This window comes from Canis lupus, chromosome 10, assembly GCF_003254725.2.
Source record: "Canis lupus dingo isolate Sandy chromosome 10, ASM325472v2, whole genome shotgun sequence".
Classification (NCBI taxonomy): domain Eukaryota; kingdom Metazoa; phylum Chordata; class Mammalia; order Carnivora; family Canidae; genus Canis; species Canis lupus.
Genome location: NC_064252.1, coordinates 1,852,963 through 1,879,081, shown reverse-complemented (window position 1 = coordinate 1,879,081; position 26,119 = coordinate 1,852,963). Strand labels below are relative to the sequence as shown.

Genomic DNA, 26,119 nt, shown 5'->3' with positions numbered 1-26,119 from the left:
AGAAATTCAGCTCAAGGGAGGACCTTTATCCCCGGCATCCAAAGAACCCAACCTTCGCGCCTCCAACCCAGAAAACCACCAAAGAGCTCACTAAACTCCCCTAAGTGCCTCAGAGGAAGAGCCCTACCACACTCCCGTACCTGGCACACTGCTGAGGCTGCCACTGGTGGTCCCAGGCAGGGAGGGCGGGATAGGGTGCCTGGGCTGGGGAGGGCTCCCTGAGGAGAGGGTTGGGGGAGGAGGAAGGTGTGCATCTGACCCCAAAAGGTTAAAGCTTCCATCAGAGTGGGAAGGGCCAGGGGTGGGGAGTCCCAGCAGGGACAGCACAGAAGGGAGAATCGGTTGGGATGGCTCAGGGAGAGGAAAGGGTTGGGGGACAGGGGCAGGGGCCCGAGGACGGCTCCGTCTAGGGGCTTGAGGGCCTCCCCCTTCTAGCAATCGCAGTACAGTTGGGGGTCTGCGGGGACGACGCTGAGAGGGACGGGGTGATGCGGAGTGGGAAGCTGAGGGTGTCTGGGCACGGGGCCTTCGGCCCTGTAAAGTGCTGGGAGAGGGGAGCGGGGAATGCTGTGCCTTGGCCGCTGCAGAGAGTAGGCTGCTAGCAAGGAAGGGGGGTGCCCCGGGCCCCTCCACCGTGGGGGCCCCTCCTAGGGGTCCCAAGACCAGGGGCAGGTGCATAGTGGCTGAAGACACTGGTGGCTGAGTGGCAGGACCAGGGGGGCCAGGAGGACCAGAGAGATTATTGCTCGGGGGCAGAGGAGGGGGCGTTAAGGCATCACTACAGTGGAAGAGAGAGGGGTCTGAAGGTGGTGAGGAGGAGGTGTGGGGGGCTGGGGAAGAGCCCAGGTCAGGGGGCACCAGGCTGGAGCGGAGGGCGGCTCCCCAGTTGTAGGAGGGAGCATTGAGGCTGATAGCCGGCGGAGGAGGTGGGGCTGGAGAGGGGGCGTTGCCCCTTGGGAGGAAACAGGGGCTGCTGCTGCCTCCGGAGGGGACAGGGTCAGGAAGCCTAGGTGGTGGGAAGAGCCCCCCAGGGCCTGCTAGAGGGGGGAAGGCCTGTGGAACTGAGGGTGGTTCTGGGGGAAGGGAGCCAGGGCCCCCATTAAGTGGAGTTGTAGGGGGGACTCGACAAGGAGGGCGGGCAGAGGGGGGCCCTGGGGACACAGTGTGGAACATTTGGGGGCTCGCTCCCTCTCCTGCAATAAATGAGAAAAGAAGGGTCAGCCGGTGGCTCCCCTTCCAACCCCTTTCTTTTGTCTTCCCCATCCCATCTCCCATAACCTCGCAACCTCCCTGCGCCTTCGTCTCATCGGGTGGCTCCCCCCTCCACCCCTCCTTGCTCCCTCTCCTGGAGCTCCTCCCACCGTCCCTCCTCCAGGCCCTTAAGTTTTCCTCAGTTGTCAGGAGCGTGTGGAGAAGACTCACCAGGAGAAGAGTGTGAGCAGGTGGTCTCCATGCTGCGGTACAGAGTTGCCATGGCAACGGCTTTCCGCCGGTGGTTGCACAGCTTGGTCATGTCCTCCTCTGATGCGGGCCCCACCCCAGCCCCACCCGGGGTCACCGGGGCCAAAGGGTCAAAGTTGAAAACCTGTAAGGCGGGAGTCACGGACAGGGACCCTGAGAGAGCGGAATCTGTGAGAAGAGCTACCACGGTCAGTGACTCTGGTCGCAGGTCTCCTGGCTTATCCCTGTATTCTCCGGCTCCCCTCACCACTCTGACCTTGGGGACATTGAGTGGACACTCCAGACCGCACTTGCAGGTCCCATCGCTGAGGAGGTAGCTCCGGGTTTGCTCCAGGGAAGACAGCTCTGTGCCACTTGGGCTGGGAGAGCACAGGGTCAGAGAGCATGGAGTTAGTTGACATGCCCAAAGGACAGTTCCTTAGTCAGAGACCTTCCTAGGGAGCACGGAGGATGAAGGGTGTGGGACGAGGAGGGAGGACAGATGTAAGGGCCCGCGACACAGAGAGAAGAAAGGCTGAGGAAGGAAGGACAGGGAGGAGTATCGGGCTACCAGAGACCGGGCGTCGGGAGGACAGGCGGCGAGAGCGCTGGGGATCCGCACCTGATATAGAGCACAGCACCCTCTCGAACGCAGCGCTGCCAGCCGACGGGGACAGATGTGGCCACAGGGCCCCCAGCTCTGTCTGCTCCACTGCTCTCATTGCCCCCATTCATTGTGTGTAATCAGCTCCCACGTGCCTGGTAACACACATGTCCGGGCGGGCATCAGGGTGCGCGGGGTACCTGCGGGACTTCTCCAGCAGGGCCAGGATGCCGGGGAGACCCGAAAGAACCCAGGGGCCTGGGAAACCCTCAGGGAGCTGGGAAAGAAAACTGAGAGCTGTCTGCCGTCCCGCGGTGGCTACCTGAACATCTCTGCAAACATTGTGGGGTCCAGTCTAGAGCCGGGGCCTCCGGCTTAGCCCACACCTGCAACACAGGAGAAAGGGGGGGCTGTCGGGAATCTGCCCAACTCCGAGAGCACCAAAGCCCAGGACACTGTCCAGGGAAAGATCTCAGGGATCTGCTGGTGAGTCCACAACCGTCCTTTCCAGGTACCGCCCAAGGAACCGGAGGATCCAAGCCTCAACAACTCCCCGGGGCCAAGGAATCAGAGCCCAACCCCTGGACATAAAGGGCAAAGCCCCTTTGTCCCATCAGAGACAGAATCCATCCTGGAACATGGGCAAATTCCCATAATGCCAGGCCACTAGGAGCTTCCCAGAGCGTCTGGCCCCCTGCTGTTCCCTACCCCCCAGGAAGATCATATAAAAGTACGGGTTGCCCCACAGGTCACCAGGCGGTCGCCCAACGGCCCTCAGGGTGGTACGAACAGAAGCCCCCATGCCCGCCCCATGAGACGATCACTGATCTGCTTCACTTGATCTTCCTAGGAAGGGTTGCAACCTAGCTCTGTCTTCTCCCAGAATCCCGAGAAGCTCCTGATTTCCCCCCAAGCCCGAGGCAAGGGGCTTCAGCACCTCCTACCCCACCGGCTTCAAATTGGCTCCAAGTGGGGACGCAGCCCCCCCCCCCCGCCTGCAAGCAGCCCCCCAGCCTCACCATCGCTCCCACCCCACACCGGCGGCTCCTAAACTTTCCCTCTCGTAACAAGGCGCCCTGTCACCCAGCCTGCTTCCCTCTGCCTGGGGAGGAGGGGAAGGCGCACGAAGTAGGAAGGAACTTGGGGAGAGGGCGGGCGGAGGGTGGGCGAAGCACTGAGGGAGGGAGGTGAAGAAGGCAAAAGTCAAGCAGTGCGAGGGAGAGACGGCGGGGGCAGGTGAGGGCGGGGGGGCGGGGATGGGGCCGGGAAAGGGGCCGAGGACGCGGGGGGCAGAGGGTAGGGACAGCAGGGGAGGGGAGGGGGAGGGGCGGGGGGGCCGGGCCCTGCACTCACCGCGGCCCATGGCTCGGCCGGCCCCGCCCTGCGCAGTCGCGGCCCAGAGGGTGAGTGGGAGGGAGTGGGAGGAGGGTCGGCGGAGCCCGAGCCTCCGGTACGGCCCCGGCCGGTCCTAGCAGGAAGCGCCGCCGCCGCCGCCGCGGATCACCGAGCGGCCTCCCGCGCATGCGCCATGGGGGCCAGGGGCAGCCCTGGGGATTCCGTTCCCAGAAGGCACCGCGCAGGCTGCCGCCGCCGCCGCCGCCGTCGCTGCCGCCGCCGCCGCCGCCGCCGCCGCCGCCGCCGCCGCCGCCGCCGCTGCCCGGACGGGAGAGGGGCGGGGCCGGGCCCCCGCCCAGCGGACAACGACGAGCCAACAGGAGGGGCCGCAGTGCGCATGCGGGAGCGCGCCTACCCCTCCCCCACAACCCCCCATTAATCCCCAAGAGAACAAACACCCCACGCGGCCCCCCCGCCCTCCGCGGAAGGATCTGAGCCTCTTCCCAGGCCACCGGCGGCCAATCCCAGCCCTCCCCGGGGAGGGGCCCCTTCCAAAGCCACAGTCTGTCGGGGGAGCCAGGAATGCCGGGTCCGGGAGGGGCCGGCCCCAAAAGATGAAAGTCGCGACTTGCCCTGCCCCGCCCCAAAGGCTTCCCGGGTAGTGTGCTGGGACTTGACCCGCCTCCCCAGGTCAACATGTCACAACACGACCTCCGCCTGTCAAGTCACATGACCTCTGCCTGTCACTGACAACCTGGTCATGTCTTTGGGCCAGGAGAGACCATCTGGTCCAACCCACCCCCACCCCCATCTACTGAAGGGGAAATGGAGGTCTGGAGCAACGGAGCAGGCCCGGCCGAGGACCTGTCACCGTCACACCACCACCTAAACCTCCTTGCAGCCACAACCGGCCTTGTGACAGATTCTACTTAACTCTGGCTGCCCCCGTGAGGGTATGACAGTGAATACAACCGGCCGCCACATGGCATCTTTTTTCTCTCTAATGGCACAAGAAAAACGTTTGCATTTTAAGCGATGCTTTTCACTTTTGTTTAAGCTGCCTCCAAGTTCATAGTGCTCTCGTTTTACCTTCACAACTCGTCATCCTTTATTTACAAACAAGAACGGTTGTGGCACAGATATTAGGGGGCAAGTAAAGGGGCAGGTGAGGCCAGACTCTGGGCTCCTGACAACCCGGTGCAAGGCGGCTGCGCGCTCAAGTGCACCCAACGTCCCAGGCAACGAGGCTCTAAGGTCGCCCGAGCACCGAGGCGGCAGGCGGCGGGTGCACGGCTCCTCACGCAGGAGTCACAGGACCTGCGCGGCTGGTACAGCGAAAAGGGCGGGTCTTGATCCTTGGTGGAGGCACCAGAGTACGGGGGGGGGGGGGGGGGGAGGCTGAGAATCGCGTCCACCGGGCCAAGTCCTGAATCCTGGCATGCTGAGCGCTCATCAGAAACTTCACAAAGATAAAAGTTAGGGGTGCTTTTCGGCGAGGAGCTGAAAATGACCATCAAAAGTACTCAAGTTCCTCGGCCCCTTCTGGGGGAATTAGGGAGCTAAACGGGATCTTTCTATGCGCCTACTCGAGGAGACGTTAGGCGGTCCTGTGGCTGCATGCAAACTTTCAAAAGAGATTGGCTTAGAAGACCTCGCGCCCACTAACTAGGAGGGGACCGAGCAAAATGGGAGCCCCCCATGCAGACGGCGAGGCGGGGGCTAACGCCAGGTGGGCGGAATAAGGGCGCCGAGGAGGACGAGCCGCAGCGCGGCTTCGCAGGCAGCCTGAGGGCGGCCACGGTTGGGAGCCGTTGGGGCCGTTGGGAGCCCGGCGCTGGCGCCCCGCCCTCTCCTCTCCCCCACCCCCCCGCACCGCCCACCACCCTCGTCGGCCCCTGCGCGTGCGCGCCGAGACACCGGTTGCCAAACATTGCATCATCCCCGCCCCCCTCTCCTCCCCTCCTCCCCTCCCCCCCAGCTCTCCCCTCCGCGCGCGCGCATGACTCACTCGCCTCCTCCGCGGAGCCTCGTGACCCAAAGCCACTTCCGGGTCCGACACCACCTCTACCCCCGGGCCGGCGGGAGCGAAGGGGGCGGCGCCGCGGGGGCTGCTGAGTGGCGGGCGCGGGGGGCGGGGCGGGGCCAGCGCCGGCGTGCCGCGCCCTGATTGGCAGGCTTGCGGGCCCGCCCCCGAGGGGAGGGCAGGGCCTCCTTAAAACATCCGCGCTCGGGCCTCCGAGGTCAGAGGCTTGAGTGTAAGGCACAGAGCGGATCATGTTGAAGATGAGCGGGTGGCAGCCACAGAGCCACAGTCAGAGCCGGAACCTGAGGAGAGAGGCGAGTACCGATCCCACCTGCTCTTTACCCTCTAGTCCTCGGGGATGCTGGTTGTCCATTCGAAGTTGGGGCATCAGCTGCTCAGGATGCGGCCCCACCCGTTCCCCGACGAAGTTAGTGACAGTTCGAGGGAGGGACGGGGAGCATCCTTTATCCGGGAGTGGTGCTTACAGACCTCTCTTCCCTCGGACGGGAGCGGCGCCCCACCCTGCCCGGAGCGCGGGCCCGGCTCTGGGCCGTCGGGCTAAGGGGTCCGGATGCCCTCGGGAGACTCCCTGTCTTCCGCTGCTGCCCTAGGCCGCCTCCTTGGTCCTGTCCGGTGGGAGGCGGGGCGGCAGGACACTCCCCCACGCCGAGACGCCTGGATGGCTCTGGCTCACGCCCTTGCCGCCACTTTCCCACCAGCGGCCCTGCCCCTACCCCACCCCCAATCCTGTCTCAGCCCAGCGTCTCAGGGCCAGAGTGGCCACGTCGGTGGATGGAGCTCCTGGGTCCTGCACAGGACAGCCATTCCACACCCTAACGGAGAAGAGAACCTTAAGGAGACAGACTCCAGACTTTGGGAGGAGGAGGGATGCCAATGGCTAGGGAGCAGAGATGGGTTTTCCCATTCCCCCAGAGGTCCCGGGGGCCTCCTGCACAAGAGAGCATTCTGGATCCCTTAAGTGTGGGAAGCCATTTGGGGTCTCCCCAGTGTAGGGTCCTTCCGCAGGGATTTGTCCCTGCTGCTTTCCCCGCGTCCTGCCTCCCAGCTAATTTCTGTGTAACCGTTGCATCAGGCCAGCCCCCTGTTTGGCTCTGCAGCCCTCTGGCCTGGGGCCCCACTGCTGATGAAAGCGGCATCCCACACGCTGGAAGGCAAGGAGGGTCCCCCAGGGAGGACAGCCCTGAAGAGAAACACTCTGGGAGATATTGCATCTCCAGTCCCCAGGGCTGGGCAGCTGCTGCTCTGCCTCTGGGCTTCCTCCTCCCTTCCCTATGAGACACTGGGGAGAATTCTTTCATTCTTCACAAATTACTTATTACACACCTGCTATGTGCCACACATTTTAGGCCCAGGATGCATCTACGAACAAGGAAAAGACCTGTTCTCACAGAGCTTACATTTCGTGGGAAAAGGTGCACAGCGAACAAATATAGAAGTGCCAAGGAGAAAACCAAAGCATGGAAGGGTAGTGAATGCCCAGGATGTTTACCTTGAGTCATTAGAGATTCTCTCACAGAGGTGACATTTAAATGAAACTTCTGAAAAGAGGCAAAGTAGTAAGCTGTGCAGATTTGTGAAAGGAAGAGCTTTCCAGGAGAAAGAACAGTGAGAACAGAGGTCCTAAGGTGGGAGTGTGCAGAGTTTAGGGAGCAGGCCAGCTGGACGGACTAGAGGGAGAGTGGTCAATGAGAAATCCAGGGCAGGGAAGGAGATTGTGTGGGGCCTTCTAAGCCATATTAAGGACCTTTAGCCTTTAATATTCATGAACTTTAGTCCTTGAAGAGTTTTGAACAGACTGACAGGACCTGACTAGAGTTTTAAAAGGCTCACTCCAGGGATCCCTGGGTGGCGCAGTGGTTTGGCGCCTGCCTTTGGCCCAGGGCGCGATCCTGGAGACCTGGGATCGAATCCCACATAGGGCTCCCGGTTCATGGAGCCTGCTTCTCCCTCTGCCTGTGTCTCTGCCTCTCTCTCTCTCTCTCTGTGACTATCATAAAAAAAAATAATAATAATTAAAATAAAATAAAATAAAATAAAATAAAATAAAATAAAAGGCTCACTCCAGCTGCGTGTTGTGAACAGACTTGGGGCAGGGTGGCAAGAGCAGAAGCCGGGAACCTGAGTAATCCAGCAGAGGAGAGTAACTTGACCTAGATTGCAAACAATGGAATTCTTGAGAAGTATTCAGGTTCTGGTTTTTGAAGAATGAGTTTAAAAATTGGGCTGGTGGTTTGAATTGGGTGTAAGAGAGGAATGAAGGGCAGTACTAATGCTTTTGGCTTAAGCACGTAGAGTTGCCATTTACTGAGATGGGGAAGATGGAGGGAAGAGGTGAGCAGAATTTGTCTTTGGATATATGAAGTCTGAGATGCCTCTTAGATATCCAAAAGCAATAAGCAGCTAACACAGTTGTAGGTCCCAGGAGAGGTCGAGGCTGGAAATGTGTATTTCCAGGATGTCAGTGTGGGAATGGAATTAGGAAAATAACTTGATTTGTTCCCTTCCCTGTCGTCCAGTCTTTTCCCTGGCAGTTTGAGGCCTACCTTAAATTTAGAGAAAGTCAAGTTGGCCATGATTTTTCTATTATGTAATCAGGACTGCAAATGTCAGCAACTAAAAATAAAGGTCAGGCTCTCCTCTGTCCTTGGAAACGGCTGCAGGGACCACTGACTGTCCATACCCTGTAAGACAGAAGTGAGGAAAGACCGATAGGAGGCTGGAGATAAAAGGAACTGTCCCTCTCCCTTCCCAAAATGGCTAACCTCGGTCTTTGATCCCCACAGTGTTCCAGAAGGAAGTGTATCTTCATACATCACCACACCTGAGAGCAGGTAAACTTTTTTTTTTTTTTTTTGAGAGCAGGAAAACTTAACCATCCCTTTCCTAGAACCAATTTCTAAGAGATGCCGCTTAGGGTCCCTGTCTTGGGGCCCTAATAAGTTATGAAAACACCTAGAGAAGATAAGATAGAGTTTGAATCTGAGCAGACTTTTGCTGACAGCCACATCCCTCCTCCTGGCCTGCCCCTAACTAGGTGACCAAATCACTATTCTTAGAGCATGTCCTAATTGAAAGCTGGCTGAGTGAGCAGTCAGCCCCAACAAAGAATTGGTTTGTCTTACAAACCTCAGTCCCCATCAAGGTTAGACTCACCCAAAGGACTCCCCACACAGGAGAAAGGAACACAAGATGGTCTGATAATTGCCCCCTGGAAACTACCAACAGAGTCCCCCAAGGAAGGCTGAGGACTTTTACCAGGATCCCATAAGAATGTGTATTCTACACCCATGCTGCTTCAAATGCCGGGCAAAAGCAGCAGAGAGGGAATACTAGTATACAACCAACTGATAGGGGCAGCCCCGGTGGCGCAGTGGTTTAGCGCTGCCTGCAGCCCGGGGTGTGATCCTGGAGACCTGGATCGAGTCCCACGTCCGGCTCCCTGCATAGAGCCTGCTTCTCCCTCTGCCTGTGTCTCTGCCTCTTTCTCTCTCTGTGCCTCTATGAATAAATAAAATCTAAAGAAAGAAAAGAAAGAAAGGAAGGAAAGAAAGAAAGAACTGCTAGGGACGCCGGGGTGGCTCAGCGGTTGGGCATCTGCCTTCAGCTCAGGTCGTGATCCCAGGATTTGGGATCGAGTCCCGCATCAGGCTCCCTGCGAGGAGCCTGCTTCTCCCTCTGCTTGTGTCTCTGCCTCTCTGTGTCTCATGAATAAATAAATAAATCTTTAAAAAAAAAATTAAATAAAAAGAACCAATGATAAATTTTAAAGGGCCAAACAGTAAATGTTTTGGATGCTAAGGTCTCTGCTCTTACAGCATGAAAGCAGCCATAAACAGTATGTAAATAAATATAGTTATGTTCCAATAAAACTTGACCTGCAAACAGGTACCAGGCCGGTCTGCCAACCTGTATAGACTAACTGCTTTGCGGAGTTGTTCCACTCCCACCCGGCCACCCCCACCCCCCACGCCATCCTGAGTATGTCCTTTTCCAGAGCCTGATCCAACTGCAGAGATGGCAGCTGAGTCACTGCCTTTTTCCTTCGGGGCACTGTCCAGCTGGGAGCTGGAAGCCTGGTATGAGGACCTGCAGGAGGTACTGTCCTCAGATGAAAATGGGGGTACCTGTGTTTCACCCCCTGGAAACAAGGAGGTGAGAATGCTGTGCCTAAAGCTGGCAGGGTGGGAGGGTATTGCTGTTCCCTTCTCAACTAATGTCTACCCTGCCTTTCTTCCTTCCCTTGAAGGAAGAATCAAAAACCTTCACCACTCTGGACCCTGCCTCTCTGGCTTGGCTGACTGAGGAGCCAGGACCAGCAGAGGTCACGAACACCTTCCAGAGCCCTCACTCTCCAGATTCCAGTCACAGCTCCCTGGCTCAAGAGGAGGAAGAGGAAGACCAAAAAAGACCTAGGAAACGGAAACAGAGTGGCCAGTCCCCAGCTGGGGCTGGAAAGCAACGCATGAAGGAGAAAGAACAAGAGAACGAGAGGAAAGTGGCACAGCTAGCCGAAGAGAATGAACGGCTCAAGCAGGAAATCGAGCGCCTGACCAGGGAAGTAGAGGCGACTCGCCGGGCTCTGATTGACCGAATGGTTAATCTGCACCAAGCATGAACAGCTGGGACCATCACTTCCCCCCTTGGGCCACTACCTACCTTTCACAGACGTGGCTGCTGATCATCTTCTCCAGTGCCAACGATGTGACCCTCAACCCCATCTATTCAGTAGGGGGAAAGCTTGGGGTAGGCAAGAGCATGTATATAGAGATTGTACATTTATTTATTATTATCCATATCCATTAAAGTAACTTTCTATGAGCCAGGTTCTCACTTTCACTTTTTCTTCTTGCCTTTAGGGGTTTCCAGGGGTTTCCCTTCAGCTAAAGCCAGCTGTTTCTTCAGATCCAAGAGCTTAGCCACCTCCGCGGCAACCTGGTTCTTGTCCGCCTTTTGTGCTTTCAGTTCTCGGACAATGTTGCCCTAAGAGCGGGTGGGGAGTAGCAGTAGTCAGACCAGGAAGGACCTACTTAGGAGTCCGCTCTTCTGGGTTCCCACAGGGCTCCCACTGCATACCTGTTTTGTCACTTCATCCATCAGCACTTGTATCTGCTGTGGGGCAGCTGCGGCCATAGCCTCTGCTGGCGTGGGGGGTGTCTTTGCCTGGAGAATAAAAAACACAGTCACCACCTGCTTGGTAAGTAACATCTCAGGGGACTATGATGACCTCTCACTTCCAAGGGCTCTTGCTGCTAAGACAGGAAAGAAAAACCCTAAGGAAGGAAGCAGTGGAACCTGAGTGAGAACTACCTGAAGACACCAAGGACACGACACTGTGGCCATTGCTGGGTGACAGCACAGTTGAGCTTTCTCACCTGGCCCCCACCAAAACGCTGCCTTAAACTTTCGATCTGGTCATTTTCCAATTTTTGGAATAAGGGGCTGACCTGTGAAGGAGAAATTCCATAATCACCCACTGATTAGGTAAAAACCCTCCCAGACTGTTCAGAGAGCCTCTCTACCCCAGTCACTGACGTTCAGGAACTCCACGTTTTAGAAGAAACAAATGAGCAAATACCTGCTGGCTTCTGTAAAGCATCCAGATAAAGCACTGGCAGCTCCCTCTGAAAGCCCAGAGTATTCATAAGGCCCGAGACCATTTAAACTATTTAAGGAGGCTCAGTTGACGTGAGAGTTAGAGATGAATTTACTTTATCATCTCTCGTGTCAAGGAGGACACACTATCCCGTACTCTCCCTGTCTGCCTGTTGGCATTATGGAGACCAGGGGACCGTGGGGTTTCTCAAACATCTACCGTAGGCCAATTAGTTTTATGTGCCACGTCCTGGGTTCTGGCATGAAGAGCGATGGTGGCAGACGGGCTAGATGACCTACTGGGCTTGTGAGCTAGTACCAAGGACTTGCTATCAGAAACAACCTAAGTGCAGAGTTGGGGGGGGAGTGGGGAAGGGGTTCAGAGAACAGCTGTAAGAGTCCTATATCCAGGTTCTCTGACCCCACCTCAAAGGCTGCATGGCAAAGGCAAGAATTTTCAGAGGCCAGACCGTCCAGCGCCCAGACCTACTGTGCCAATCTGGTGTCCTGCTGGCAAGGTACACAGGAAGTTTGTGAGTAGGATGCTGCAAGCTGGAGGTGGGACCTGCAGCTGGGCCTGGATGGTGGCGCTAACCGTGGGCATGTACGGCTGGAGCATGACGGACAGCAAGGCAGCTATATTCACTGCCAGGCCTGTCACCGTCCCTGCCCGCTGCCTGGGGAAGAAGAGAGAGAAGTCAGAATTTCCAGGATGACAGGGCCCACCGCCACTTTATTCCTGCCACCAAACTTACCTGTCAGCCTCGCTGCCTTTAATCCGCTTCCAAGGCTCATTCACCTGAATGTACTGGTTGCCATGGCGAGAGATGGTGAGGATACTGCGTAAGGCCTCCCGGATCCTGGGAAGGGAGGAGGTAGGCCAACGTGTGAAGTCCCAGAGGGACCAGTATCAGGCTCTCAACATGCCAGCACAGACCACAGAGATGAGACCAAGGTGCGGGTTACTTACCGAACCTTCTCCAGCAGCTGGTGATAGTGCTGGAGTTCCAAGGTGACATGCGCCAGCAGGCGCCGATCATCAGAAGTAAGCACCATCTCAGGCACGTAACCCCCAAAAAACTTGGACACAAACATCCCAGCTCTTGATAGGAGTAAGGAAGGAGAGGGAAAAGAGGAATTACTGCCCAGTCTCTTTATAGAAATTTGACCTGATTTTCATAATTCTCCATTCTCTTAGAACTGACATCTGACTCCCTCAAGCTAAAAGGCAAAGCTTAACTAATTCATTCCTTGTTCTCTCTCTCCCCTAAGAATGAGAAACCTGATAAAGTTAAGCAACTTCATTTTATTTTTAAGAAATCAATACAAGGTATGATCAAGTTAAAATGTTATTTGCTATCCAACACTCCAAGAGACAATCTGTGTAACGCAGTTAACAACCAAATCTGAAAGGGTGTGTGGCCATGGAGTATCCTTTAGACTGCAGAATAACTGAGACGGAGACCAATAAAGAGTGTAAGCCTAAAGTAACAAAAACCTCCAAAAGTATAGTAAACATCTCCTACCCCTATGCTAAAACAATCCCTTTCTTCTGCCAAACTATTCCAATGGTCTGCAAGTAAACGTTTTTGCTAGGAAAGACACATTTCCAATTCTATAAAGAACATTAATAAGAAAACAATTTGCAAAAATTCACTTTGTGACCAACTCTGCTAAATCACACCTCTACAACTGACTTCACCCCAGCAAACATATCCTACTATGTTCTAGAATCAGGTACCAATTGATAGAAATCCACTTTCCGTATGGATTTCCATGTTGTCCTCCCCATCCCTCACAGCTCCTGCTCATTCAAGCCTTCTGGGCAACCCCATCTCTTCCATCTCTCCCACCTAGTGCAGCAGAGCTAGCCACCACCCCACATGCCCCACCCCCAGCCCATCTGCTAACTCTGACCACCACCCCTCCCCAGGTCCCACCTGTTGATAAAGTTGCCCAGGTTGTTAAGCAGTTCAGAATTATTCTTGAGCAACATGTCTGTCCAGGAGAAGGCACTGTCCTGGCCCTCAGGCCGAATGTATAGCAGATAGAAGCGCCAGATGTCAGCAGGGATCCCCGTGTCCTGAGCCATGTCACCAAACACTCCCACACCCCGGCTCTTTGAGAATTTCCCATCCTCATAATTCAGATACTCTGGACAGAGAAGTAGAATAACCATGTGGTCAAAGCACACCCTTCCCTCTGTGACCCACTAACTCTTCCTTCCTCTCCCTCAACCTCAACTATGGGTGTCCAGAAACACTTCTCCTTGAGTAGTGGGCCTGCAAAGAACTTGGGGATCTCTTCTATTCTTGTAGTCTTTTTTTGCTTTGCTTGTATGCATTACAAACTTTTAGCTTCAGACTTTTGTTTTCCTCAGTTCTTGTTCCCTTCTTCTAGGTTAAGTTTTCGTGTTCTAATTATTTCCTATTTCCTATTTCTCCTTCCAAATACTGCCTCAGCCCTCATTCCCTAGGAACTTCCCCATCTTCAGTCTTCCAGGGTACCTGTAGCAATGAGATGGCTGACCAAGGTATAGTTGTCCTCAGCTCCTAAAGCTGAACAAGGGAAAACTAAGCCGTGGAAGGGAACATTGTCTTTGGCCATGAACTGATACAGGTTCACCTACAGAATACAGTTGGGAGACAAAACTCCTGAGATGATCTTCAAAGGACCAAGAAAAATCAGACACCCAACCCTAACCACCCCAATACCCTCCCCATGGACAGGGTAACCAAGAACTGCTTACTTGTTCTGGGTTTTTCCACCATCTCTCCCACTGGTCTGTGTAGTTGGCTGTGATGGACAGGTAGCCAATAGTAGCATCAAACCAGACATAGAATACCTGGAGGGCCAAGAGGAGGGAGAGAGAATAGGATGAAGGAACACTGGGAAAACCTCACCAAGCCAGTCTTCGACTGAAGCAAGACATAATTAACAGTCTATTTTGCTAGCCCAGGATCTCAACCCAAAGGCAAAATAGTATGACATAGGAATAAAGCATAGAGTTTTTACCTTGTCCTCAAAGCCTTCTAAGGGTACAGGGGTTCCCCATTTGAGATCTCGAGTTATGCAGCGTGGCTTGAGGCCATCTCGAAGCCAAGAACGAATGATGAACCGGGCATTGGGTGTCCAGTCACTGCCAGGCAATGTCTTCCCCAACCATTCCTCTAGTCGTTTTTCCAGCTGAGATGGCAGAGAAAGTCATAGGGCCAATTTAGGACAGTCTCATACATGGTTCACATAAGGATAAATATGTACAACAACCTCTCTGGAGTAGTTTGGTAATAATACAATTAAAAGATTTGTGACTTTGACAGCAATTCCACTGCTAGGAATTTTTGCAACAGAAATACACGTACAGGGCAGCCCGGGTGGCTCAGCAGTTTAAGGCCACCTTCGGCCCAGCACGTGATCCTGGAGACCCAGGATCGAGCCCCTGCAGGGAGCCTGCTTCTCCCTCTGCCTGTGTCTCTGCCTCTCTCTCTCTCTCTGTGTCTCTCATGAATAAATAAAATCTTAAAAAAAAAAAAAGAAATACACAAAAGTGAATGAATATGTGTATGAGGAAGTACAGTATTCATCATAGCAAAAAATTGCAACCAACTTCCATGGTTCAATAGAGTTTAAAGAAATATATCGATACAACGAAATACTTATAAGACCATTAAAGAGTTAGATTTGTATGTACTGACATGTACAGATCTCCAAGATACACTGATTAAGCAAATCACAAGACAATAATATATAATGCAATCCTATCATTATAAAATTAAATAGCGGGCAGCCCCAGTGGCCCAGAGGTTTAGCGCCGCCTTTAGCCCAGGGCGTGATCCTGGAGACCAGGGATCAAGTCCCACGTCGGGCTCCCTGCGTGGAGCCTGCTTTTCCCTCTGCCTGTGTCTCTGCCTCTCTCTCTCTCTCTCTCATGAATAAATAAATAAAATAAAATCTTAAAAAAAAAAAAAACCTGACCAAATGGGACACGTGGGTGGCTCAGCGGTTGGGCGCCTGCCTTCAGCTCAGGTCGTGACCTCAGGGTCCCAGGATCAAATCCTGCATCAGGCTCCCCTGCAGGGAGCCTGCTTCTCCCTCTGTGTCTCTGCCTCTCTCTCTCCCTCTCTGTGTCTCATGAATAAATAAAATCTTTTAAAACACAACAACAACAAAAAACTGACCGAATGAGGGTACCTATGAACTGATACAGTAGGATTTCCAGAACATATTGTCAGGTGAAAAAAACAAACGCAACACAGTATACACCCAGAATGCTGTATTTTGAATAAGAAGAGGAAATAAAACACACACACACACACACATACACACACACAGTTGCTTTATGGATATGTTTACAAAAATAAACACACTAAGAATAAAACCAAAGACAAAACTGATCATCTACAGGAGACAGGAGAACAAGGCGGCATGAACAAGAAAGGGAATGACACTTCTCTGAAGATACCTTTTTGTATGGTTTTAATTTTTTTTTTTTGGAAGATTTTAGGTATTTATTCATGAGAGACACGGGGGGGAGCGGGGCAGAGACACAGGCAGAAGGAGAAGCAGCCTCCATGCAGGGAGCCCACCATGGGACTTGATCCCAGGACTGCGGGATCATGCCCTGAGCCAAAGGCAGATGCTCAACCACTGAGCCACCCAGGCATCCCCAGTTTTGACTTTTATTTATTTTTTATAATAAATTTATTTTTTGGGATCCCTGGGTGGCGCAGCGGTTTAGCGCCTGCCTTTGGCCCAGGGTGTGATCCTGGAGACCCGGGATCGAATCCCACGTCGGGCTCCCGGTGCATGGAGCCTGCTTCTCCCTCTGCCTATGTCTCTGCCTCTCTCTCTCTCTCTCTGTGCAACTATAATAAATAAATACAAATTAAAAAAATAGATAAATAAAAATAAATTTATTTTTTATTGGTGTTCAATTTACCAACATACAGAATAACACCCAGTGCTCAGTTTTGACTTTTAAAAGCAGACCGATGTTCTCCTGATTATTTAAAAAATGAAATTCATAAGGACAAGGAGAGGAAAAAACAACTAAAAGCAAATGAACCAAACTTACTAACTTATTTTAGTAACATAACCATACTGAAGGGGGAAAAAACTGAAACAATTTTGAACACATGATCTGATTATATACCTTCAGTAGTAGGGAAGGGGCAAGGCTGCCAACAAACCCTAAACTTTTTTTAAGCAGGTTTTTTTGTAGTGTTATAGGTGAAGTAATTCTGAAATTATTTTTCAGTGTACTGTAGGACTGAGCAAATGAGTACAGGTTGGGAGCCAGGGTACTCCCTGTGGAAAAAGGGAGACACAACAATGAAATAAGGAAAGGTGAGGAAGAACCAGGTAGGGATAGTCTGGAATTGCAGGATCAGTGTGAACTGCAAATCAATGCCTAACTCTTTTTGCGAGAAGAGCCTAGAAGCAAAGATACCCCAGTAGCAATGAGCAGACCTCAGACTTGACCTAGTACCATTCTCTACTAAAATGAACCAGGGATTTTTGGAGAAATGGTTGACTTTGAGGCTGGAATAGATGAACCTAGATACCTTGGTATGCCAGAAAATAAGGAAGCACTTAGAAAAAGGTGGGAGATGTCAAAAACACAGAGAAATGATCTTAGAGGGGCTCCTGCTGGCCAAATAAGGGACAGTTTGAACATGAAAATAATTTGTGACAGGAATGAATTATAAACCACTGAAAACAACAGGAATCCATGAGCCCACACTGACAACGGATAACTAATAAATGAGCAAAGGAGAAGGGTACATGCATAGGGGTGGTAGGGCTAGAAAAGCTTCATGGAAAGTGGTTCAGGATAAGGATTAAGCAAACAGATGCCAAACCTAGGGCACCTTTTAATGATGAACAAGGTTATTTCTATGTTTTAAAAATATACTGCCCCCCCACAAAAAAATAAGTAAAAAATAAAACTATACTTTCATAAACTGCTTATAAGTTGCAGGGGGAAAAATGTTAATTATACAGTGGAGAAACTGAGTTACACCTTGCCTAGACAAAATTAACATCACCAATGAGGGGGAAATGGCCATTGTGTACCCCTTGGAAAGGACGCAATATCACTCTTGTAGTATTCCAACTAAGGATGCATAACTTGAATTTAATCAGGCAACAGCCAACAAATCCAATATGAGGAATCTTCTACTGGGGGCAAAAGGGGGGCGGGTTAGGGACTGCAGTCTTAAAAACCATTAGTGTCATAAAAAACAAAGGCTGGGATCCCTGGGTGGCTCAGCAGTTTAACACCTGCCTTTGGCCCAGGGCATGATCCTGAAGTCCCAGGATCGAGTCCCACGTTGGGTTCCCTGCATGGAGCCTGCTTCTACCTCTGCCTGTGTCTCTGTCTCTCTCTTTGTGTCTCTCATGAATAAATAAAATCTTAAAAAAGAAAGAAAGAGAAAAGAAAAAAAGAAAAGAAAAGAAAAGAAAAGAAAAGAAAAGAAAAGAAAAGAAAAGAAAAGAAAAGAAAAGAAAGGCTGAGGGCAGCCCCAGTGGCCCAGCGGTTTAGCGCTGCCTTCAGCCCAAGGTGTGATCCTGGGGACCCGGGATCAGGTCCCGCGTTGGGTTCCCTGCATGGAGCCTGCTTCTCCCTCTGCCTGTGTCTTGGCCTCTCTCTCTCTCTGTCTGTCTCTCGCATGAATAAATAAATAAAAAATCTTAAAAAAAAAAAAATAGGAAAGGCTGAGGAACTGTTTCAGATTAAAAGGAAACTAGAGAAGTGCCTGGGTGGCTCAGTCGGTTAAGCACCTGCCTTCAGCTCAAGTCATGATCTCAGGGCCCTGAGATGGAGACCTATGTTGGGGCTCCCTGCTCAACAAGAGTCTGCTTCTCCCTCTGCCCTTCCTCCCTCTTTCGTGCTCACTCTCTCACATGCTGTCTCTCTCAACTAAATAAATAAAGTCTTTAAAACAAAGAAAGAAAAAAAGAAAGAAAGAAAAACAAAGGATACTAAAGACAGAAAAACTAAATGCAATACATGACCCTGAACTAGATTCTGTACTAAAGGAAAAATAACCCTATAAAGTATATTATTGGGATAACTGACAAAATTGAAATATGGATGGTAGATCACATAACTACATCAAAATTAAATTTCTTGAAGTTGTTTACTATGGTTATACAAGAATGTCTCCCCCCCACCCCAGGAAACATGATTAAGTATTTAAGAGTAAAGAGAATAGGGAAGCCTGGGTGGCTCAGCAGTTGAGCATCTGCCTTCAGCCCAGGGTGTGATCCTGGGGTCCTGTATCAAGTCCCACATCGGGCTCCCTGCAGGGAGCTGCTTCTGCTTCTGCCTGTGGCTCTGCCTCTCTCTGTCTCTCATGAATAAATAAATAAAATCTTAAAAAAGGAAAAAAAAATAGTAAAGAGCATATAGGTTTGCCTGGGTGGTGCAGTTGGTTAAGCATCTGGCTGAGGTGGTGATCTCAGGATCATGGGATCAAGCCCTGCATCAGGCTCCATGCTCAGCACAAAGTCTGCTTAAGACTCTCTCTTCTCTCTCTGCCCCTCCCCACTGCGGGTGCACACTCACACTCTCTAAATAAGTGTTTAAAAAAAGAAGAGAAAGCAAAGAGGCTATTTACATATGTGCATATGTGGAAAAACAAAAAATTACGTTAAAATAAATAGAGCAAAAAAAAAAAAAAGAGCAAAATCTCTTGAACCTAGGGGCACCTGGGCGGCTCAGTCAGTTAAGCATCTGCCTTTGGCTTGAGTCTTAAGGCCAGGGTCCTGGGATCAAGCCCTGCACTGGGCTCCCTGCTCACTGGGGAGTCTGCTTCTCTCTCTCCCTCTGCCCCTCCCCACTGCTCATGTGCTCTCTCTCTCTCTCTCTCTCTCTCTCAAGTAAGTAGAATCTTTAAAACAAACAAACAAAAACTAGTGAACCTAGATAATGCATACTTGAGGTTCTCTGATCCGGCAACTGTTTATTCTTGCAGTGCCCCCCAACCCTTTTTTGTAAGATTTTATTTATTTATTCACGAGAGAGACACAGAGAGAGAGGCAGAGGGAGAAGCAGGCTCCATGCAGGGAGCCCGATGTGGGACCCGATCCCAGGATCCAGGGATCACGCCCTAGGCCGAAGGCAGACACTCAACTCCTGAGCCACCCAGGAGTTCCTCTTGCAGCTCTTTTTATGAGCTTAAAATTATTTCCAAAAGTTAAAGAGGCAAATCTACTAATACAAAAAATCAGTCAAAACATGTTATGAAGTAAAAGAAAGTAGACTGTAGAACATTATGAATACTATGATCTAATTTGTTTTTTGTTTTTTTGTTTTTTTTATTTATGATAGTCACACAGAGAGAGAGAGAGAGGCAGAGACACAGGCAGAGAGAGAAGCAGGCTCCATGCACCGGGAGCCTGATGTGGGATTCGATCCCGGGTCTTCAGGATCACGCCCTGGGCCAAAGGCAGGTGCCAAACCGCTGCGCCACCCAGGGATCCCTCTAATTTGTATTAGAAAAAAAGACATAAAAATACTTTCATATGCATATGTTATTTCTGAACAGACACAAAGGAAAATGAGCCAATAGTCAATACCTCTGGGGAACAGGCCAGGCCTTTCACTGTGTCCCCTTTAATATGTTGTATCTCTTTTACAATAAAGCCTGTATATTTTTAAAGGGAAATTAAAAACATTTGAATGTGGCTTGATATAGGTTTGTGGCTGAGGCAGAGGAGGCCCAAGAGGCCATGCAGACCAGCTTGATGGAAAGGCCCACTTACCTTAGGCAGGTCCAGGAACAGGTGCTGAGAGGATTTCACCACAGGGCACGACCGGCACACTTTACACTGAGGCTTCTGCGAAGGGAAATTCAAGAGGAGGGGTGACCCAGGGTGAAATAGTCAGGATCAGGACTGCAGGCCTGGGGGAGCTGTGCAGGCTACAGGAGATACACGGAGCGATGAGCTCACAGGTCTCCCATCTCACTGGACTTCATGCTTACGTTCTTGGACTCAAGTCCACAGAGCATGACATTTGTTACTTAGAGTTTCATGACTCTGTCCTATCACCGCAAAGAGTAGGAAAAAGCAATCTCTGAGCATAGGCTAAGGATGCACAGCTGCATGAGGGGACGAAGGAGTGGAGACACACAGTTCCTCTTCCTGAGGAAGTTATAGTCCAGTTAGGGGGAGTGAGTCCCATGAGAAACATGTACAGAAAAAAAAAAAAAGAAACATGTACAGACTTTTTTAAAAAAGATTTTATTTATTTATTCATGAGAGACAGAGAGAGAGGCAGAGACACAGGCAGAGGGAGAAGCAGGCTCCATGTAGGGAGCCCGATGTGGGACTCGATCCCGGGACCCCATGATCATGCTCTAGGCCAAAGGCAGGCGCTCAACCACTGAGCCACCCAGGCGTCCCTATGCAGACCTTTCCAAAACAAAACATCAAACAATACTTATTTTCGGTGCACCCAGGTGGCTCAGTCACCTGGGCATCTGCCTTCCGCTCAGATCATGGTCTCAGAGTCCCAGGAACAAGTCCCACATTGGGCTCCCTGCTCAGTGGGAAGTCTGTTCTCCATTCTGCCCCTCACCCCACTCCTGCTCTAATAAATAAATGAAATCTTTTTAAAAATATATTTTTAAAAAATACTTATTTTCACAGCACAAACTGACTATGCAAACACTGGCAGGTGATAGCAAGAGGACTAAACAGTCAGAGGGAGGGCTAATCAATGAAAGTTTCCCAGTGAGTTTTGATGTGGGCTTTTGAATCTTCTTTTTTGAGTAGGCTCCACGGCCCACATGGCGCTTTAACTCACGACGCTGAGATCAAGAGGCACAAGTTCTACCAACTGAGCCAGCCAGGCATCTGAGCTTCTGAAGGTGAGCAGGGATTAGAACTCTCTCAGGACCTCTGTCCCGAACTCCACATGCCTGTCTCCAACTGCCTACCAACATCTCTGCTTGGGTGTCTAAGAGGCACCACAAATTGAAAAACCCAACAGTATCACTGCACTGCACCAGGTCCTTCATCCAAGCCTGCCCGTGTCCGTAGATGGAACTACCGTCTACCCCAGCTGCTCAAGCCAAAAACTTCAAGTCATCATTTTCTTGACTTTCCCTCACCCAGAACTGACCTATCCAGTTCTGCAGCGTCTGCCTCCAAAATCTAGCTCAAATCCTTTCTTCCTCCACACTTCTGCTGTCCTAACCTAGTCCAACCTACCATCACATTTCTGAGCTACCACTCTGGCCTCCAAACGGGTCTCCCCACTTTCTCTCTTGCTTCCCTCCCATTCATTTTCCATGGAGCAGCCTCCCTTTCAGCTGCCACAATGACTTACGAGGCCCTGGTCATCTGCTCACCACAGACCTCTCTGATCTCATCTCAATCCACACCCCTCTCACTGCCGCCCTTCTCCACCTTGCCTTTACAGCTATTGCTGCCTTGCGCCTTTGCACTTCTTGCTAATTCTGCCTGGAACACTCTCAGCCTCTCATCGCCTGGTGTGAACCTTCTTGTTCTTCAGTTAAACTCTCAGTTCACAAGTTACCACCTCTGAGCAACCTTCCCAAGTCACCTGGCTAAAATCTTGCCCCAGAAGCCACTGTCACATCCTCCCAGTGGTTTATCCTATATGTAACTCGTGTCTTTAAGAGTCTCCTCCCTGCACTAGATAAATATCTGTCTTATTTGGGACGCCTGGATGGCTCAGCAGTTGAGTGCCTGCCTTCGGCTCAGGCTCAGGGCGTGATCCTGGAGTCCTGGGATTGAGTTCCACATCGAGCTCGCCGCAGGGAGCCTGCTTCTCCCTCTGCCTGTATCTCTGCCTCTCTGTGTGTGTGTGTCTCTCATGAATAAATACATAAAATCTTAAAAAAAAAAAATCTGTCTTATTCGCTGCTACATCCCCAGTGGTCTTCAGTGACTACCCTATCAGAAGGACTCAAAGAAATAAGCGCTGTATAAATGAATGAATAAATGAGTCAATGAGTAAACACAGAAGAGACATGTTTACAGAAGAGAAAAAGAATAAATGCAGGTGAGGTGATCTGAAGCAGGAGCAAAGGCAGGGAGGCATAGTCTCATCTTGTCTATTTCCCAGCACAATGCTAGACACATAGTAAATGCTCAGTAAGCGTCGGATGAACTGAATGATGAGCTGGGGTAGAAAGAGGCCCTGGTGAAAGGTCCTGAATGCTAAAATAACAATCCTGAATGGGATAAGCCTGGGGGTCCCTGAACAACAGAGACTGTTTCCTTCCTCCTTCCCTTCTGCTTCCGTGAGACCCTCCTCTCACCTTGAGCTCAATGGCATTGATGAGCTTGCCACACTTGTCACACTGGTCACCTCGGGCTTCCTCATAGCCACAGAAGGGGCACACACCCTCCACAAAGCGGTCAGCCAGGAAACGGGCGCACCGTTCACACCGCAGCTGCTCCACGGTATCTTGCAGCACAAAACCGCGGGTCAGCAACCGCTGGAAGATGTCCTGCGTGATTCTGGCAAGGCGAGTCAAGGACAGGGGTGCCAGGTCAGGGGAGGTCAGAGGAAGCCAGAGGAATTCAGAGAAATGATGCTCCCCTCCCTCCTGTCATTCCACCCAGGCCCCAAATCAGTCCCAGGGCCGAGGAAATCAGACAGAAGGCCCCTGAAGGCCAAGGCCATGCAATCACCTGCGGGGAGTCTTCCTGGATGACCCAGACCCCTCATACATACTCCCCGACTCCCCCCCACGAATTTGTCAAATACAAACTTAACAGTTTTGTACTCTTTGCTAACAAAAATCTCTTAAAGGACAGAACCATACTCCTTTTTAATACGTCCTAAAATCAAAATGAACCAGTCCAACTGCTAACCTGCTTAACACTATTAAGCTGGCAGCCTGTCCACTACCTAGTTTTTGTAAGGATGAGTATCACGCGGAGGAAGAATGAGTGTATTTGCTATAAACCTGCATAGGGGGGCAGCCAGGTTGGCTCAGCGGTTTAGCGCCACCTTCGGCCCAGGGTATGATCCGGGAGGCCGAGGATAGAGTCCCACATTGGGCTTCCTGCATGGGGTGGAGCCTGCTTCTCCCTCTGCCTGTGTCTCTGCCTCTCTCTCTCTCTCTGTGTCTCTCAGGAATGAATAAATAAAATCTTAATAAATAAATAAATAAACCTGCATAGGAGCGAGAATGTTCTAAAATTCCAGAGCAGCCAGGGAAACGCAGGATGGTGGCAGAGGGAAGCCAGATACTTCCCAGGAGCCTAAGTCCTATTTCTTTCCTGCCTCGCTGCTCCTTCAGCCCCTAGGCAGCCTTCTGCATCCACGGACTCCCCATGCTTGGGATACATTTCAGGGCAATATTCAGATCCTAGGTTTAGGGGGGATGCCTTAACAACACTTTTGGTTCCTTCCATCTCTAGGATATTCTCATTGCCCCCAGCCCCAGTGTTTACCCTGTTTTTGCCTAATTCGAGGAAACCTACTTGGTCTGCTGTGGAGTAGTGGTACGACCAAAAATATCAAACGAGATATTAAACCAGCGGTAGATGTCCGCATGGATGGCATGGTACTTGTCACAGATCTCCTGGGGTGTCAGACCCTCCTCCATAGCCTTGGTCTCTGTCGCTGTACCATATTCATCTGTCCCACACAGATAGAAGGTGTTCCACTGGCGGAGGCGGGAGTACCTGGAAGGGGATATGGTGATCACAGGGGCCCCATCTCAGGCCCCTCCCATGTCCCTAGGATCCCCCCAGCCTCCACCCTTGAGGTGTTCTATTCCCTTGGGCCCACTGTTCCCTCACAAGGTCCCTTCCCTAGCAGCTGGCTCCACCTGGCAAAGACATCAGCACTGAGCACGCAACCAATGATATTTCCAAGGTGGGGGACATTGTTGACATAAGGCAGGGCGCTAGTGATGAGCACATTCCTTTCCCCAGCCACAGGCAGCCTGGTAGGGAAAGAGGAAGAGAAGAGTCCATGGAGGAGAAGCAAGGGTCAAGAGGGACCAACAATGCACAGGACACCCAGACACAGATCTGTTCTACTGCCACAGACCAAGGCACATCTTAAGTCTCTCCTCACGTGAAGCCATAGGATCATGAATCCCTCCTAAGGGCCATAAGACCCCCAAAGCTGAAACTGCAGGGCCCTGCCACAGTGAGCAAGTCCAGGTACTGCTCTTACGGAGCTGCATTCCACACTGACCTCTGTCTCACTTTACTATCATGGCCACTTCTTTCTTTTCAGTTCATTCTCAGGCTTAACTTCCTGGGTATTGACACAACTCTTCCTGGTTCTGTCCAAACACCACTGCCCCCAGACGCCAGTGCCACCCAGGCACCCTTTCCCAGCACTGCCCTCTTCCCTTCTTCCCAAGTGTTATGGAAGCATTACCTCGAGTCACTACTTGAAGTACTCACAGCCTGGCACCCTAGCTTCACGTCTTCCCCAGTTCTTCTGGACCCCTGACTCCCCTTTCCTAACCCGTCGGTCATTTCTTTGTGGCTCTACTCAAACCAGCAGGCATCAGCGACTGCCTTCCATTCAATCTGCTGTCTGAAGTCACTCAATCCACTCCTGTCTTTTTGTGTCTCACACCTGATGACTCAGCTGTACACATCCTGTATCTAGCCCCTCCTTGGCACTGACCTCTCACCAGGGCTCCTTTGATCTTTCCAACCATTCTCAACCTATAATCACTGGCTCCCACCATTTACTGTGTCCTTCAACCCTGGGCATCCTGAGAGTTCAGAGTCCCATGGTTTCTACTGTTAACAAAGATTCAAATGATTCTTCTTGTTAACCACACCCCTTTTCCCTGCTAATATGTATTCTGCTTAGAGGTTCCAACTACTTCCTAAACCATCTTACAGCTCATTTCCTTAAAGGAGACCTCACTGATTTCTCCTGCATTCATTGACTTTGCTCCCTGTACCTGAATACCATAATTTTCTCTGACATCTAGGTTAGAAATCAGCTCCATCAGGGAAGCCTTCCTTCACGAACAACCAGCCTTTCACCTAGTCATCCTTGCATCCCGAGTCCCCAAGCACTTTGTAGCACACTACGTGGTACTCCTCATGGGTCACTCTGTGACTTCTCTCTCCATTATGAGTGTGCTTCCTACTCTGGCAGACATAAAGGTGAGTATGCCCGGGATTCCCTCAGGGGGTTGCATTCTGTTATATAACTGGTGACTGGGATCAACGAGGTGAGAGGCACAAAGTGCCAAAGGAAAAGATGGACATTAAGGAGATCAGCAAGGGGCACCAGTCAGACAGATATTGGCTCTATCAATAATCTACACTTAGAAGCCAAGCCTAGGGGGCCTGGGCAGTTCATTAGGTTAAGCATCTGACTCTTGATATCAGCTCAGGTCTCAATCTCAGGGTCATGAGTTCAAGCCCTGTGTTGGGCTCCACACCAATATGGGGCCTACCTAAAAAACAAAACAAAACAAAACAAAACAAAACAAAACAAAACAAAACAAAAAAACACACAAAAACAAGCCCCACTCATCAGTGCCTACTCACACAGGATTCTGCTGTGGCCGAAGTGGGGGCAGGCTTCCCAGGCCCTTCTCCCAAGCAGTTACAGCCATGGCAATCTCCTCCTCAGATAGAGTCGCCAACTCCTCCTCCTATGAAGAGCGTATACAGTCCCTTACCAGGTGAGGGGGCCCATAGGCTAAAGAAACTCCCCTTGCTCTCCAACAACTGAAAGACTTAATGGCCATGCTCAAAGTCCCTCTCCAAGCCACCCCCCACCCCCAGTACTGAGGCTCTGTAGGGACCCCACTGCTCTGTTCCAAACCTCAGGCTCATTGCTGACAGCCCTCCCCTCAAAGGATCCAGGCTGGGGCTGCTTTTGGAGGTAGGGCCGGAGGGCCAGGACACCCTGCTGCTTCAGCACAGTCTCTGCAGCTCTCTGACATGGCTCCTGAGAACTCAGGGTCTGGAACCAGCTGTGCAGGGCACCTAACTCCTCTGTGGGCATGGGGGAAAAGAGAGAATCAGCAAGACCTGGAATGGGCAGGCAAGAATGGACCTCCTCTCTTTCTTCATGAAGTTTCTCCAATTATCTTCCCCAGTTCTCTCAACCACCTTTATGCTAT

At 51.4% G+C, this 26,119-nt stretch overlaps 3 protein-coding genes across 13 annotated transcripts in view; 1 reads left to right on the top strand and 2 right to left on the bottom strand.

Annotated features, from left to right (window-relative positions):
* The window catches only part of MBD6 (methyl-CpG binding domain protein 6), an 11,673-nt gene extending 3,542 nt beyond the window's left edge, over positions 1–8,131 (bottom strand). For 5 of the 9 annotated variants that reach the window (XR_007413686.1, XR_007413684.1, XR_003147323.3 and 2 more), the window contains exons 1-6: positions 3,398–3,620; positions 2,367–2,430; positions 2,063–2,199; positions 1,718–1,820; positions 1,423–1,585; positions 141–1,193 (exon numbers count right to left, since the gene is read on the bottom strand). Coding sequence is in view for 5 of the 9 variants with exons in the window: in XM_025476853.3 (XP_025332638.3) it covers positions 141–1,193; positions 1,423–1,585; positions 1,718–1,820; positions 2,063–2,175 (1,432 nt within the window). In the remaining 4 variants the exon portion in view is untranslated. Of the gene's footprint in view, positions 1–140; positions 1,194–1,422; positions 1,586–1,717; positions 1,821–2,062; positions 2,200–2,366; positions 2,431–3,063; positions 3,199–3,397; positions 3,622–5,387; positions 5,472–7,966 lie in introns of those variants that run through there. The other 4 variants (XM_049115725.1, XM_025476854.3, XM_025476856.3 and 1 more) reach the window with 4 other exon arrangements.
* On the top strand, positions 4,589–10,241 carry DDIT3 (DNA damage inducible transcript 3). Of its 2 annotated transcripts, none has more exons than XM_025476870.3 (4): positions 4,589–4,707; positions 8,207–8,254; positions 9,418–9,575; positions 9,670–10,241. In XM_025476870.3, the coding sequence occupies exons 3-4, from the start codon at positions 9,438–9,440 to the stop codon at positions 10,036–10,038; spliced, it is 507 nt and encodes a 168-aa protein (XP_025332655.1). In that variant the 5' UTR covers positions 4,589–4,707; positions 8,207–8,254; positions 9,418–9,437; the 3' UTR covers positions 10,039–10,241. The 2 variants fall into 2 exon arrangements, with proteins under 2 accessions (XP_025332655.1, XP_025332653.1); XM_025476868.3 differs by lacking the exon at positions 4,589–4,707 and adding an exon at positions 5,561–5,716.
* MARS1 (methionyl-tRNA synthetase 1) overlaps positions 10,186–26,119 on the bottom strand; it is a 22,025-nt gene continuing 6,091 nt past the window's right edge. The window contains exons 7-22 of one of the 2 annotated variants that reach the window (XM_025476857.3): positions 25,819–25,991; positions 25,539–25,645; positions 23,837–23,953; positions 23,487–23,690; positions 22,313–22,514; positions 19,785–19,859; positions 14,031–14,201; positions 13,765–13,860; positions 13,523–13,640; positions 12,956–13,169; positions 11,986–12,117; positions 11,771–11,875; positions 11,506–11,692; positions 10,796–10,867; positions 10,497–10,583; positions 10,186–10,403 (exon numbers count right to left, since the gene is read on the bottom strand). In XM_025476857.3, coding sequence (XP_025332642.1) covers positions 10,257–10,403; positions 10,497–10,583; positions 10,796–10,867; positions 11,506–11,692; positions 11,771–11,875; positions 11,986–12,117; positions 12,956–13,169; positions 13,523–13,640; positions 13,765–13,860; positions 14,031–14,201; positions 19,785–19,859; positions 22,313–22,514; positions 23,487–23,690; positions 23,837–23,953; positions 25,539–25,645; positions 25,819–25,991 — 2,207 coding nt within the window. In that variant the 3' untranslated portion in view covers positions 10,186–10,256. The remainder of the gene's footprint in view (positions 10,404–10,496; positions 10,584–10,795; positions 10,868–11,505; positions 11,693–11,770; positions 11,876–11,985; positions 12,118–12,955; positions 13,170–13,522; positions 13,641–13,764; positions 13,861–14,030; positions 14,202–19,784; positions 19,860–22,312; positions 22,515–23,486; positions 23,691–23,836; positions 23,954–25,538; positions 25,646–25,818; positions 25,992–26,119) is intronic. The other variant, XM_025476858.3, reaches the window with a different exon arrangement.